Source organism: Rhipicephalus microplus, chromosome 7 (assembly GCF_043290135.1).
Source record: "Rhipicephalus microplus isolate Deutch F79 chromosome 7, USDA_Rmic, whole genome shotgun sequence".
Classification (NCBI taxonomy): Eukaryota; Metazoa; Arthropoda; class Arachnida; order Ixodida; family Ixodidae; genus Rhipicephalus; species Rhipicephalus microplus.
Window position 1 is genome coordinate 116,786,065 of NC_134706.1, and position 16,009 is coordinate 116,802,073.

Sequence of the window (16,009 nt, forward strand, 5' to 3'; positions counted from 1 at the left end):
CAGTTTCGAAGTTTTTTTCGCGTGACGAAAGTGTGGAATGAGGTAATTTCACGGTGGATGCCGTTCGCTAAGCAAGAACGTACACTACCTTTCGTCGAGAGTGGATTCCTCACGCCGCCTTTTGATGCGACTCTTCAGAAACCTTGTCTTCTTTATGTTTCCACTCCGCATGATCAGGCCAGCTGTTTGATGCTGATGCTGATGCTGATGACCTCGGATGGATGGCGCTCACCCACAGAGGGGGATAGACTATGATCCGGGCGGCAGGATACTTATATGAAACTAAAATGAAATTAAAACCAATCTGAAAAATTTGTATAGAGATAAAACTGCCAATAAACAAAAATGGTTGCTGAGCAAGCGGTCAAACCATCTCTTCTTCCTGACAGACATAGCTACGAATTATACACTTGAGGTCTGAAAAGGTTAGGGTTCACTAGCATGGTAATCTTTTAGTTGCATTGATGTAGTCAAACACAGTGGAGCATATATCCCGGTGACAGTAACGAAATGAAGTGCCGCCAAGTGATTAAAGTACTGGTACTTGTATTCCTAACTTCTGTAATGGGGCTTCTATATATATTTTTCTTTGACAAGAGTAACGGCGTTAGAATAAAAAAAAAACTCAGTTGTTTCAATTTCGTTGCAAAAAATGCACAGCGGTAACGCCTTGTGTCGAGCTTTGTGAAGGTAATAATTTAGTTGTGCAACTGTACAGTGCAATATGGCTTGAGCCATCAAAGCTGCTTGCTTGCCTTGAGCCATCAAAGAGGAGGAGGATGACAGTCACGATGATGATGAGCCGTATTGAATTTATTGAACATTAGGATGGGAGGGGGGATTTCATTGAATCTGCAACAAAAACTTGAGCATAACTTAATTGAGTTCGCTCTCGGGCTGAAGGCAACTAGCCACATTTTGCACTAGGCCATAATAAGCAGCGAAGGCGCCATGTAGGACAGGGGACGCTGCGTCTTTTCTTTCTGGTCGGTTGCTATATAGCCCCCAATTACACCTGCCCCCTTAAGCAAGCATAGGAGGTACAAAATGCATACTTTCCTCGCCTCCCCGCGCCCTCCGAAGAGATTCATTTGTCGTGCGTGTCAAGCCTCGCCACCCCTCTGCCAAGAAAAAAAAAATGTGTCGCCAAGTTACACATAAAGGATGTTATCACTCCTCTTCTGGAGTCTCTGTAGAACACAAAGCAGGAGGACAATTGAACGAGTCTTACACATTACAAATGATTAGATATATTTTATAGGCGTAGCAATATTGATTTAATTGTACAATTAATAAATAAATAATTGTCTATTGATTAGTTAACTTCGCCAGTTCATACGTTATTTTCATACCACAGGAGTGACCCGATTTCGAAACGTAGAAATTTGTTTATAAAATGCTTACTTGGCATTTTTAATAATGTCTACGCCACAATGAAACAAAGTTTTGGCGTATTCGTACCCTTGTATGTGCTCCCCACGAGTACCGCGCCACGCAAAAAAAATTTTGTTGACTATATTTTTCTTCCTTCGCGTTATTTCCTCTTTAGTAATGTTGCCATTGTTACACGAATTGGTATGATATAGATGATTAGTTCACGTTACTGGCTCAAACCCATCGTGTGGATTGTAAGAAAAATCAGTACAATTCAAAATAAAACAAACCCACATGAGCCCTATGACTATTTATAAGATTCAGCATAAGGAATAAAAATTTATAATCGTAAATTGCGAAGTTGGAGCTAAGCACATTAATTCAATTGGATGTTTTCATTTAAACCATCTTCTTCGTTGGAACATGCGATATCGCTTTGGCACGCGGGCATTAGCATCATCAGCATCTCCTCTCACGCGACCTTCCAGAGCATTTCTGGAGCTAGGCCTCGCAGATCCGCGATTGGACGGAATGAGACAAGCCTGTCTTTTGCGTCGCGTTCACTAATAGGCCGCACTGAGCTTCTCGACGTTCAAGCTAGACGTGGCTGCGTCGGAGACAAAGAAATATAGAACGACTCCACAGCTTCCTTCGTGGAACTGCGTTCCCCAGATACCGAAGCCTGCTTTGAGCCAACGCCTGCGTCGTGTTCGCCATCTTGGGCCATGGCCCAAGAGGATTCGGGGGACACCACTGACAGCACCTTCTCCGAGACGGATGCGGAATTCGTCACCGCAGACTACACCGAGCTCTGCCTGGTTGCCTTCGGACTGGTATGCGTCGTTGCCCTCGTCGCGACCTTGGCCTGGTACTTGCTGTTCTACGAACCCACCACGGAAACCAGCGGTCGCAAGAGCGCCAACTTCACGCGCTTGCTCGAAGCATCCATCACGCGCAGCGTTCACCCGTGCGACAACTTCTACCGCTTCGTCTGCGATGGCTGGATTCGGGACCACTCACACAGTCACCGGAGCGTTGCCGACAAGGTGGCTGAAGAGACCATGCTCGACGCGCAGGAGGCCCTCGAACGTGCAGCCAAGGAAGCCCGGGAAGCGAAGTCACCGGCTAGAAAACTCGTCGTCCGCTCCGCTGCTCCCGACGTAGCTCAGCTCTCGCGAAACGACAGCATGTCGTCTCACTCGCTGCTGGGGCAAAGCGTGAGACAGCGAGAACACCCGTTTCTGGTGAGACGAGCGGTGCCACTGGAGTCTGGCTCGACTCGCAGTATGGGGTACTCGGCCGTGCTAAAAGCGTATGGAATGTTCGAGTCCTGTACGAAGGTCGTCACCGACAGGAAGTCCGAGACGGACAAGCTGGCCGAGTTCATGAAGCTGTACACTGGGTTTCCCTATGTGGAAGCTCAGGACCCTCCATCCTTGGTGGCCTCCATGGTTGAGCTGTCGCTGACCTGGAAGATACACGTCTTGTTCACAGTCGACCTTTTTATTGACTATGATGAGGACGGTGGACGCCTAACCGTCGAAATCAGCAGGAACGTTGGGCTCATCTCGTGGCTTCAGTGGAGAAACATCCTGCGGGACTCGGGTAAGCTGGAAGAGTTTTTCCTCATCCTACTGCAGGCTCTGCCGGAGTTCCGGCCTTCCGAAGCCGAAGCATTGTCCGCCAAGATTACGGACGCGGACTCACGCATCATAGCCGCCCTGAGGACGGAAGAGGAGCCGGCACAGGCCATAACTTACGACGACTTGCCGACGCTCGTTCCAGACATCGACCCGCAGGTCTGGGTGGACGCTGTGAACAAGCAGATTAAGCCGTACACGCGAGTCGAGCGTGACCACCACGTCAAGGTCGAGAACGCCGCCGCGTTGCAAGAGGTTGGGAAATTGCTGAGACGTGAAGACGACCCCTTCATGGTGCCCATGTTCCTCGGTTGGACCCTGCTTCGACAGTTGGCTCCGCGAGCGTCTTACAAGGCGGCAACCTTCGTCTTCAAGGACAAACCGAGCTATGTGCGCGACTGCTTCCGACGCGTCGTCGATGTCATGCCGCTGGCGGCCGCGTACCCGTTTCTCAACAACACTCCGACGCCAGATGCTGAGGTGAGGGGTGGCAGCTTCCACTCTGCCAGTTGATCTTTTCCTTGCATTTTAAATTACGCGATCTCCAGAATGGTAATCACACCTCGTATCTGGCACGAACGCCATCTATTAATAAGCGTTAAAGCAGGTGTTAGTTGGTACTAATGTTAAATAATGTTAAAGACTGAAACGGTTAGTCATTAGTCAAGTCGTCAATAGTTTTTCCATCACGAGGCCCGATTACAGCTAGAAGCGATCGAATGTTAAAGTTCTATGTTTGAATTTCGCGCAAGGAACTCTAGAGCATGAAGGCCAGTGTGAAGTCACGCATTTTAGTCATTGGCATTTTTGGAGGCATTGGTAGACTAAAATGTACTGAAACTTCCTATGTTTAGACAATGGGTTTCTCAGAACATAAGTTAAGCAGTTTTTACTAATGAACAATTACATAGGTTTTAGCAAACACCCTTGACGAAATCGGACGTAACGGTGAGCTGGTGCGGGACCTTTTCGCGCATTTTCTCGCTTATCTTCTTCGTGCGGTAGGAGCCATGTTGTCGGTATATTGTGAATATTAACGTATATGAGAGGAAATAGCTTTTATTCCGAAAGGAAATTTTCGTATTGATTCGATAATGGTAAATGACAAAACGAATTTCAGTTATGTGTGGGGTTTAAAGCAGCAATAGACCCATGTTATTTATAGTTGCCAGGTGGTTCTTTTTCCTAAGTTATAAACTTTTCCGTACATGCTGGTTAAATCTGGGCCTAGGAGACATGTCTTCGGCGTCTTCTTAGACATATCCTTGTACTCTACCCTGTGAACTTAGGTTGCCGTATACGTTCAGTCAACTGATCGTTCACGTTGATTTCCCATATATCGCTCGCATCTCGCTCGACTCGCAGATCTTGGCAAAGAAGATCGCCAAGGACGTCCGACGGGAGTTCAGCGCCATCTTTGCCAACACTCCGTGGATGGACGAGCCCACTCGCAGCGCCGCTGAGGCCAAGATTCGTACCATGGACGAAGTGCTCGCCAAGCCATCCTACCTCGTCGACGAGGACGCCCTGGACCAGCACTACGCGGACTTCGCCATTCAGGCCGACTTCCTCTCCTCGTCGCTGAGCGCCGCCCGCTCCGCGACACGACTCTTTCTCACCAGCTTCACCGCGGGCGTTCACGTGGCCACTCGGGACTTCAACCCGCTCGAGGTGAACGCCTTCTACGAGCGCGAGCTGAACGCCATGTTCGTGGGCGCCGCCATCATGCAACCGCCGTACCTCGACGAGAAGAGGTGGACCGCGTTCAGCTACGGAGGCCTCGGTGCCGTCGTGGGCCACGAAGTTATGCACGGCTTCGACGAGCGGGGCAAGGAGAGGGACGCCCGAGGCAGGCTCCGGCCCTGGTGGTCTCCCGACGTTCTCGTCGAGTACCATAACAGAGTCGGGTGCCTGGCACAGGCCTACGGAAATGGTGGTGGGGGTGACGTCGACATCACCGTAGAAGACGTCGCCGACTTCGCCTCGCTCCCGGCGGCCCTGGGGGCGTACCGGTACCGGTCGTACATTCGGGAGCTAGGCCAGACGCCCACTTTCCTGGAGTTCTCGGGAGAACAGCTGTTCTTCCTCAACTACTGCTTCAAGCTGTGCTCGCCGGACAACGTGGACGGCGGGGGTTCCCGGCGGGGTCGCAGAGGGCGGCGCGGCCTGTACAGCACTGACGAGAAGAGGTGTAACGTGCCGCTTACGCACCTCATGGAGTTTTCCGACGCGTTCGGGTGCTCGCAGCCCGACGGCGTCTTTCCGGAGAAGTGCAACTTCTGGGGTCTACCCGTGGGCCAGACTAGGGTTGACGGAGACGCACCGCGGTATTTCCGATCTGGCCAGTCATGAAGCGCGCCGTCTTTTCGGCGACAGCGTATTGTTGCCTCGCGTTTAGAGAGGCCCTCCACCTTGCTGAGGCATGCTCTATTGGAGGAAAAACGTTTAATTTAGATTATTTCGTCGTGTAACGTACGGGTTGTGTTTTTCATCAAAGGCTAATCAATATATGCGTAACGTTTCGCACTTGAAATGCGTTGCTCGATTGGCTTCCTGCGTAAAAATGCGCAAATGCTGCGCTAATGTTGATTTTCAATTACTTCAGGCAAGTTTTTGTTCACATACAAAACACATTTAATTGAAGTAGGCTCTCTGTCGGTGAGTTAAATATAGGAAATTATATCTGGCAAGGTTAATCTTCGATTTGTGATATATCATAGCTAATCTTATGAAATTATCTAAGTCGTAAGGCTGTCATCCATGGAGTACTTTGGTATGCTGTGGCGTCTCTGAAAACATAGATTGACAGAAATTTTTGCCCAAACACTCTGACATTGCGAGTATGATAGTTTCTTGAACGTGCTTTGATCGCATGCATTCGAAGGATGTTTCCAAATTCGTGATATGTTCGGTACAGCATCCGCCACCTAGGTTTGTGGTCATGATGTACGACTTCTGATCACATCGCGGCCATGGCGGCTGAATCTTGATGAGTGTAAAATGCTAAGGCTCGTGCACTTCAGTTTGTTGCATATCATTCTAAATTTGGCACGTAGCAACTAACACTTTTTATTGAAGCCGCAAGAAACCTATAGCTGGACCCGCAGGTCACGGGATCAAATCCGGGTGGTGGCGGCGGCATTTTCGATGGAGGCGAAAATGCTGTAGGCCCTGTTTGCTCTGATATGGGTGCACGCTAAAGAACCCCGGCTGGTGGAAATTTCCGGAGCTTTCCACTATATACGGCATATCTCATAGTCATATGGTGGTTTCGGGAAGTTAACCCCCACATATTAATTATCAAAAGACCTATCAGAGATTGCATGGCACTATAGGAAAAAATTTTTATGTGCTCTTCTGACGTCCGTGAAGTAGTAATGAAAAAGAGATGTGAAATATTCCACACTGCTCATGCAAGTTCAGCATGCGAACAGCGGCGCTTGCTATTTTCTCGTAACCTTGTTGCACCGCAGAAGCACACAAAAAGTATTTCGGCATATCTATGACGTTACAAACTCAAGCCTGTGATTACATTTTCTAACTTTTACGCTGTATTCTACAGCCGGAAATTGGTGCGTGTCATATTTGGCACAGTGCGCATATCGGGGATGAAATTAAACATTTCTATATATCGCTGTTTTAAAAGCCACACTGTAAGCATAAACTATCCGAGTTTGGGGTTTTCACGGCTCATGACCTCTGAAAACTCTCTCGCGTTAAAAATTACTACCTCGTGTTGGAGTAAAAGGCGGTACATGACATAGTATTACCACCATCTATAGGAGGTACGTAGTAAAAGCATGTCAAAATACAGTTTTACCTCGTTGAGAGTTTTCTATTACGTGATTTTTAATCTGCGTTCCAGAGTTTATTACCACGTGACTGCGAGCGGCAGTTGTTTCGGCGGCTTTTGGCCCGAAACCCCGTGACTGACGCTCTCACTGAATCGTGAATGTATGCGAGGACCTCAGATGTTTTTTTTTTCAAAGTTTGGTACGGCATCGTCGCGCCTCATGCCGGACTTCGAGTCAACGCACCTTCACTGGAACTGGAAGCAGCATAAGCGCAACAAGCGAGGAAAGCATTCTGTGAACGAAAAAAAAATGAGGCTCACTCAAAAAAAAAAGCCAGCTGTGTAAAGTTTAGCATATTTTCGCAAATCGTTGGCTTCTGCTGTGTAGCGGTCCTGGAGAGAGACGGTGCAAGAAGCTCGGGATCTGTGTGTCTGGTTGAGCTGATGGATCTCACGTGTTTCCAACATCATGGAGTGACCGTGCGCTTCCGAGCGCGAGCCTCCGAACCTGTCGGGGATACCTCTCTTCCGTGCCGAATCGCGAAGAGCTGCCAGCGCTAACAAAATCAAGCTAGTGTCATCGTCCGTGGTTGCTTCCTAGAGAAGCGATAGGCAAAACGCTTCACTATGTCGTCGGCACGAAGCCGGCCAGTGTGAGTGCGTCGCGGGGGCAGGTAAAAGAAGCATCGCATATATTTTGTTCCACAAAAGACGATGTCTACTGGAGTAAAGTGCAGCCCGAATTTCGCAGTCCGAAATGATTACGAAATTCGCACAGGAGGTCTATTCTGCGATCACCAGTTGTCGTTCATCGCATAGCCATGTTCCTCGAAAATGTCTTGCACTCCGTCGGTAAGAAGCTTGTGTACAGGCGTGCACCGCTATGCTACGCCCGTTGTCATGAATACGTGCCGTTACTGTGTCTGTGCACCACCACTCAATGAAAACCATTGAGCTGCCGCGGTCTGTGTGTACGAAGGTATATTTTATGTACATGTGCATCAGCAGTGTGAACAAGAGTGGGGCCGACAGGCCGGTGTGCGAACTGACTACGTATTGAATATTCAAAAATGTGAGATCGGGTGGGTTTATAATGAAAGGTCAGTGTGACTCCTAGCAACCTGCAGTCCACCTGAAGTTTATGCTTGCACGTTTAACCGTTATTGTTAATCGATGCAAAAAACAGCTCTCCCACCGGCACTTTACGGCAGGTCAAAAAGTCGTGCATATATATACCGGATTGTCAAACTACGGTTGAGTTACGCATGCAGTGTGTTGAAGTGGTGTTTTATTCTGCATTCGTTTTATGTGTGTGTTTGTTTGTATGGTAATCTATGTGTCACCAATTCTGCCGTCATTTGATAATTAATAACTTTTTTGACTTTTTGGGCAAATGCACTCGTCAACTTTAATTTCTTTACCACCTGAAATGACTCCCAGAAATCACCTCAAAAACCTTGTGAAGGCAGTAAAAAGTTACTCTCTCTATACTCGCTCAAAACCTAAATAATTACTACCCTTCCTACGTTCAAAAACTCAGTTAGCACGAGAGTAAATTTTTACTTCGACTGGTAGGAGGTTAAAAAAAAACTCAGAAAAGGTAGTTCACCAGAGGACAAGTGGTTTACCCCGGTTTTGAGCTTACTTCTGGTTATTTTCGTTTATTGTGTATATTGTACTTAGAAGTACAGTACCTTTAATAAAATTCGTAATATGCTGTAGTTTATACAGTTCTGCGCAATGCATATAAAAGTACAGCCTTCGAGATCATGCAGCCCAACTCTTTCGGGATTTGGGCTGTGGTAGTAAGTTTTGAATCCTTGATCAAAGTATGATGGGTGAGCAACAGTATACGAGGCAATGTTTCCAGTACTTGCGTGAGTACACGGAGATAATATGAGAGTTGCTACCAGGTGCAGTCAATATTTTGCTCTTCCGATTTCCTCGGCAACTTATGCGCTCAACTGCATGGAAGTCGTGGGTTGGTCGTCAAGTTGGGGGTATGAAAAAAAAAAGCACAGTCACACCATGCGAACAAGCAAACCTGTAGGCGGCCTTTTGCATGTAGATATCGGTGGCCACATTCACTAAATGTTCAATTCTGCCTGAACTTGGGAAGTGATTGTTGAGCTTTATCACCCCACTGCATCACGCTGAAAAAAAAAGCCACAAGAAGTGAAATTTCGTTTTTCAGCAACAAAAGTTGGAGGCACTCAAGCTCTGCCTCTAAGAGTTGCAAGCGACAGCGATATCATGTCACTACTGCTTACAGTGTTTGTAATTGGCTTGTTCCAGTGAAGCTTTCGCATGCGGCTGCATTCTGTGTAATTGGTGGCACGGCTTAAACCAAAGACGATTGTGCGCGTGAAATCTTTTCCAACACGCTACGCACCCACTACGTGGCGTTGCGGGAAAAAAAACCACAGTAACTTAGAGTGGATTAGGGAACAAACGGGGGTTAAAGATATCATAGCTGAAATCAAGAAGAAGAAATGGACATGGGCAGGGCATGTAGCGCGTATACAGGATAACCGCTGGTCATTAAGGGTAACTGACTGGATTCCCTGGGAAGGAAAGCGGGTTAGGGGGAGACAGAAGGTTAGGTGGGCAGATGAGATTAAGAAGTTTGCGGGTATAAATTGGCAGCAGCAAGCACAGGACCGGGTTAACTGGCGGAACATGGGAGAGGCCTTTGTCCTGCAGTGGACGTAGTTAGGCTGATGATGATGATGATGATTCAGTGTAAAGCCTGCTTTGGTAACAATAGGAATGGCTCATGATCACATTAATAGTAAAATAATTACTGCAGCTGTTATGATTATGGATAAAAAGGTACATAAACTTCACCTAAAACACACAGTGGTGTCGCAGGTCCCGTTAATTAGGGAGGCGATCGCCGTGCTAATTTCAAGGGCCGAAGTATCGCCCCCCCCCCGAACTGTACCACAAAAGCGCGGATAATTTAGAAGTGGTCCTATTCAATGCGCCAGCGGACGCCGGCTGTGGCCCAAAGAACGAGTCAAAGTCTAGAGTTGATAAACAAAACGAAATTATATTCTCAAATATGGCAGATCAAACGATACACAAATATGCACACTCGACAATAGTTGAATACGATACGTCACCCATCAAACAAAGTCCAACACAGTACAATCAGCTACACACAAAACAACGGACATAAACAACAATATGCGCTACAATGCAATCACATGCGTCGAACACTTAAAGACTAAAAAGTTCAAAAACTTATTCAGTCATTCGCCAACACGGCGGAAAAACCTTACACACATTGGCGCAAACTTCCTTTTTTTCCTGATCTCCCTTCTCCGCTGCTCGCTTAAAGACCTTTCGGGCTAGATTTCAGAAAAGTCTAATCGTTTCGTTGGCGCGATGCACAACCAAGGCTGGGGAAAGAGCGAGACGTTTCGAGGGCCATCCGCGACACGTGACGCAACTCTACATCACCACGCCCGTTCCCTTCCAGATCTTTCCAGGGCTTGCTCAGCGGCTGATGTGAGTAGGTTGATCGGCGAAATTACGCTTCCGAGGGGAGAGACGGCGCGCCCGGGTAGTCTTTGGATGGTTGTTTTCTTCTTGAGCGTTGACCTTGAGGCGTCTCTCCGGCGCTTGGTATCGTCACTGTCACCAGAATTTGGCGGTGCGCTCTTCTCTGGGCGCTCGTTTGTGACAAGTGGGTATAGGGATTACCCTTTTCCCTAAAAAGGGCCCTGAAACACTTTTTTCAAGTAACCAGGAATGAATTTGCGGGAAGAGCTCATCACCTCACGAATTTAACGCCGCAAAAATTTTAAGAATCCGTCCATTGCGAGTAGAGTTACAAAGATTTGTCGCATGCTGCAACTGCATTCTCTTCTCCCGACGAACGCGCTGGAAACTAAGCACGGAGGGATTTCAGGGCCACAAAAAAATGTCATGAACGGCTCGCGACCTTGAGCACTCTTTTTCTTCGAATGCGCGGCTTTCTCAGTGTGATCGCACGTGCACAAGTAGCGGCCTTCCGCGGCGATCTCTATAACGAGCGAGGGCGCCATGTTCAAATCAGCCAATGGCAGATAGACGGGCTTGCTACGTGTGATTTTTGGCATATTCCGTGATTTGCCGAGAGAAGAGAAAGCAACTTTTAGCTAACTTTGATAATTTATGAATTCCAGGCCACATGCTGTGCTATATTATTTGGCTGGCGTGTTGTCGGGAGCCTGTAGTACCCATCGGCAGTGTTTTCTGACAATGCTCAAAAAGTGTTGCAGGCCCATTTGACCAAATCAGGGTGTACTTCTGCAAGTGTGACATGCTTTAAATACGTTTAGATGTTTAGTTCTTTTATTATACTTGTAATGTCATTCATGCGCTTGCATGTGTGAGAACTAAGCAATTTGGCAAACCACTAGGTTGGCTGTTAGTGCAGCCATTGGCTTATCTTGCTCTCTTGGCACAGTGTCTAAACCGAACAAGACAGCTAATATGTTACACGCACATAGTCTGCAGTCGGTGGACATATAATTTAGTCTAGGGAACATTTTTATGTTACACTAGGTTACAAAACAAAAATGCTTAGCCAATGTCACACTGAAGCAGCGACGTTTCAACTCCGATAAATGAAGAGGCTAAGATCTTATAAGATGGACGCCTTCAGTGCATATGGAGTGTGCGGACAGGGTCAGCTGTAATTGTTGGGTATCATGCAAGGGCATTTCTCTCTAGGTAGCTTCTACGTGATGCCGTATATGCTGTTTTTGAACGTGATGGTAGGCCTTGATCGTGCATTTGATGACAAACAGGACACGTCAGTGCAAAAATGAGGAGCCAAGAATGTGTCTGTGCATAAATATTGAGAGAACATGGACGTGATATTTCGATAACAATCATCTGTAATTGCAAAACGTCTCTTCAAACAAGTCGGTGCTCCAACATAGAGGTTTCAGTGACCTTGGTGCAAGCCATCTATAGCTGCTTCATAACAAATTGGGGAGCTACTTCTAGTTACTGTGTCGCGTCATTTGACTTTTAGTTACAGTGAAGCAGCAACGGTATAACGCTCCAAAACCTACATTCCTGTCACTAATGCACCTTCTTATATGAATAACAACGCACTTTGTCATGGCTGACCACGTGAATTCTGCGTTGTCTATTGGAGGTGGTGCACCCTTGTGGAGGTGTGGACACTGCACTGCTCAGGTGGCGTTTCGTTGCCTTCGCCGGTGAATTAGAAGAGGGCAGGCAGAAGTAGAAGGAGGGAAAGGGCCGCGCACGTTCTCTTAAAGTGGTCACGCCGCACAACGGATTGAGCTCAACCTTAAAGAGCCATGCAGACAAAGTTGGCCTCTCCATATAAATAACTTGAACGAAGCCTTACCGTAAAAAATCTTTTCTTCTAGAGTTCCTTCCTGGTGGCATAGTTTATGATGAGCAGCAATTTCAACATTATATATTATTACTCAAGAGCAAAAATCACAAGTATAGTAATACACAATTTCACTTCTTTAAAGCAGTTTCCATTTGTGTGCTTGTGTTTTAATAGAACGCCTCGTAATCTTATGCGCAAAAAAATTGACAAATACCACGTACAGTGGGAATCGATGATATGTGAAGCACGAATGAGGAAGGTTGATATGTCACTTTAACATCAGCACAACGTGACGAGGTGGAGGTAAATTATGTCGTACATGACTCCCGTGCCATGATTATGATGTTTGAATGTGCCGTTTACCTTCGTCATCTATTCACGTCACGCGGTACCAAATTTAGTGTATGTGGAGCTAGCGAGATGGCCGCGAGCATGCTATGAGCATGGTATGTTGTCATGTTCTTACATGACACGCGTGTCAGGATTATCATGTTTGCACCAGGCATATATTTCGTCATTCATTGACGTCACGTAGCACGAAATTTGGTATATATGAAGCTAGTAAAACGGCCGCGAGCGCATCATGAAGGGCCCAATATACTCCAATGTAGCGTTGATGCGCGCGCACGCTGGTTACAGCGACGCTACGTTAGCAAAACGTGAGCTCTCTATAGTCTGGAGCCAGGTGCGACCAGCGTCCGTCGGCGCGGCCCGACGGCAACCGGTGCGAAATGCGACATGCTGCATTTCGCGCCGATGTGTTACCAAGACAGCACTGCGTCTGCCTCTATTCGTGACGGAGGGACGCCGGACACGCTGAAGCGCGCATGCATCAAAGCAACGAAGCGCGCGCCTGCGAGTATATAGCAGGACCGGCGCCTGGCGTGGCAACGCTGTCGTGACGCGACGAAATGAACGCCGGCGAGCATGTACACTGCGTCATGTCGAAGTGTATTGACACGCTGACTGTGGCATGTAGTCATGTTCTCGCATGACACACATCTCATGATTATCATGTTTGTACCAGTCACATACCTTCGTCATTCATTGACGTCACGTAATACCAAATTTGGCATATGCGAAGCTAGCGAAACGGCCGCGAGCGCATCATGAGTCTTGCAGTCTTGTTCTTACATGACGTGCATCTCATGATTATCATGTTTGCACCAGTCACATACATTCGTCATCATTTCTCGTGACATAATCCCAAATTTAGTATATGCGAAGCTAGTGAAACGGCCGCGAGCGCTCCATGTGCGTGGCGTGTAGACTCATGACTTACGTGACATGCTTGCCATGATTTCCACCTTAGGGTCTGTCACTTATTTTCGCCATGCAGTCATGCCATGCTATACTAGTTTTGCAACATGTCATGTGAACGAAATCAGCGCAAGAGCAGCAAGACTATAAAATGTAAATAATGACATTCATGACATACATGTTATGATTTTCATGTTGTGACTAGTCCCTAATGGTTGCCACACAGTCATGTTATGCCGTACCAATTTTGGGGTCGATACCATTATCGAAACGGCCCGGAGAGCTAAAAGTCGTAGGTAACTAGATATATACGCTCAAAGTTCCTGAAGTTCGCCAAAAAATGCTTCGCGTTTAAAACAAGTTCTCTGACATTTAAAAAAAAGTTTGAGGTATTGTTCAGACCATGAATGCGCAAATAGCATACGCCATAATAAGCAGCACGAAATTTCACAGATTTGTGGCGTTCTGTAACAAGCAGGTGATATTACGGCACACAGAAAATATTTCTAGAATGCCGAAGTACCAATTTTCGCGTCATTTCAATTACGAGCAGAGACTGTTTGCACGATCTAGAATGCTTTGACCAATCCCAGAAAACAAACATTGCAGAAGGAAGCAACGATGGATAGCTAATCGCCCACATTTTTCAAAAGAAACATTACATTGCTTGTACTGGCGTACTTATGCAGGTGACGGAGGCCTTCACGAAATGTTGTAAATACAAATACTAGAAGTTTAAACAATATAATATGTCTCTGATACTACATATAATCATTTTTTAAGAGTGATTGATTGATTGATATATGTGGTTTAACGTCCCAACACCACCACATGATTTTGAGAGACGCCGTAGTGGAGGGCTCCGGAAACTTCGACAACCTGGGCTTGTTTAACGTGCACCCAAATCAGCATACCGGCCTACAGAATTTTCACCTCCATCGAAAATGTAGCCACCTCAGCTGGGATTTTATCCCGCGACCTGCAGACCAGCAGCCGAGTATCTTAGCCACAAGTCTACGGTGGCGGGGCGTGTTATTTATAGTAATTGCGATATAGATGTCAAATTTTTCAGCAATAGCACATCTAACCACAATTACTTCAACGTTTTATTCAATGATTCTTCCTGCCAGACGGGTTCCCGTCAAATTAAGCTTTGATTTCGCATATTATAATTACTACAAACAAAATCCTTTATACTTTCCTCTGTATTACTTTCTGTTATGAAGAGAAGGGTAAATTAGACAACAACTTACATGTTAGTTCTTTGTTAGTTGAAATCAATATTGTGTCTAGCAAATAGAAACGACACCTTATGGTCCTCATTCTTCCTTTCACTCAGAGGAAGTTAGATGACCGACCTAAGCTACGCGAATAGAGCAAGGTTGCTGAAGGGCCAGATAATAAGCATTTCTAAAATTTTGTTATCAGGAACCTTCTGCCAAGCATTTAAGATGCAGCCAGATCAATAATCATCATCATCATCAGCCTGACTACGTCCACTGCAGGACAAAGGGCTCTCCCATGTCCCGCCAGTTAATCCTGTCCTGTGCTTGCTGCTGCCTATTTATACCCGCAAACTTCTTAATCTCATCTGCCCACCTAACTTTTTGTCTTCCCTTAACCCACTTGCTTTCTCAGGGAATCCAGTCAGTTACCCTTAATGACCAGTGGTTATCCTGTCTACACGCTACATGCCCGGCCCATGTCCATTTCCTCTTCTTGATTTCAGCTATGATATCCTTAACCCCCGTTTGTTCTCTAATCCACTCTGCTCTCTTCTTGTCTCTTAAGGTTACACCTACCATTTTTCTTTCCATTGCTCGCTGCGTCGTCCTCAATTTAAGCTGAACCCTCTTTGTGAGTCTCCAGGTTTCTGCTGCGTACCTAAGTACCGGCAAGATACATCTGTTATATACCTTCCTCTTGAGGGATAGTGGCAATATACCTGTAATAATTTGAGAGTGCTTGCCAAGTGTGCTCCACCCCATTCTTATTTTTCTAGTTACTTCAATCTCGTGGTTTGGCTCCGCGGTTATTACCTGCCCTAAGTAGATATAATATTTTACAACTTGAAGTGCTCTATTACCTGTCTCGAAGCGCTGCTCTTTTCCGAGGTTGTTTTACATAACTTTCGTTTTCTGCAGATTAATTTTAAGACCCACCTTTCTTCTCTCCTTGTCTAACTCCGTAATCATGAGTTGCAATTTGTCCCCTGAGTTACTCAGCAATACAATGTCATCGGCGAAGCGCAGGTTACTAAGGTGCTCTCCATTAACTCTTATCCCTAACTGTTCCCATTCTAGGCTCCTGAAAACCTCCTGTAAGCACGCGGTAAATAGCATTGGGTATATCAATCAAGTGCATGCTTACTAATTTGCGTTCAGATGCATAGAAGGGATCATAGAGTTTCATACAATGAAAATTGGCAGATCCCACCTACAGTGGGAATGTGTGATATGCGTAGCACGAATGAGGAAGATTGACATGTCTCTTTAAAATCAGCACAACCATATGAGGTGGAGTGAAATGATGCCGTGCATGACTTCCGTGTCATGATTATTATGTTTGGATGTGTTG

General features: G+C 46.4%; 1 protein-coding gene across 1 annotated transcript; it reads left to right on the forward strand.

The window, feature by feature from the left end:
• Positions 1–1,964: 1,964 nt before the first annotated feature.
• On the forward strand, positions 1,965–5,406 carry LOC119179102 (neprilysin-1). Its single transcript, XM_037430180.2, has 2 exons — positions 1,965–3,494; positions 4,380–5,406. The coding sequence occupies exons 1-2, from the start codon at positions 2,100–2,102 to the stop codon at positions 5,364–5,366; spliced, it is 2,382 nt and encodes a 793-aa protein (XP_037286077.2). The 5' UTR covers positions 1,965–2,099; the 3' UTR covers positions 5,367–5,406.
• The last annotated feature ends 10,603 nt before the right edge of the window (positions 5,407–16,009 follow it).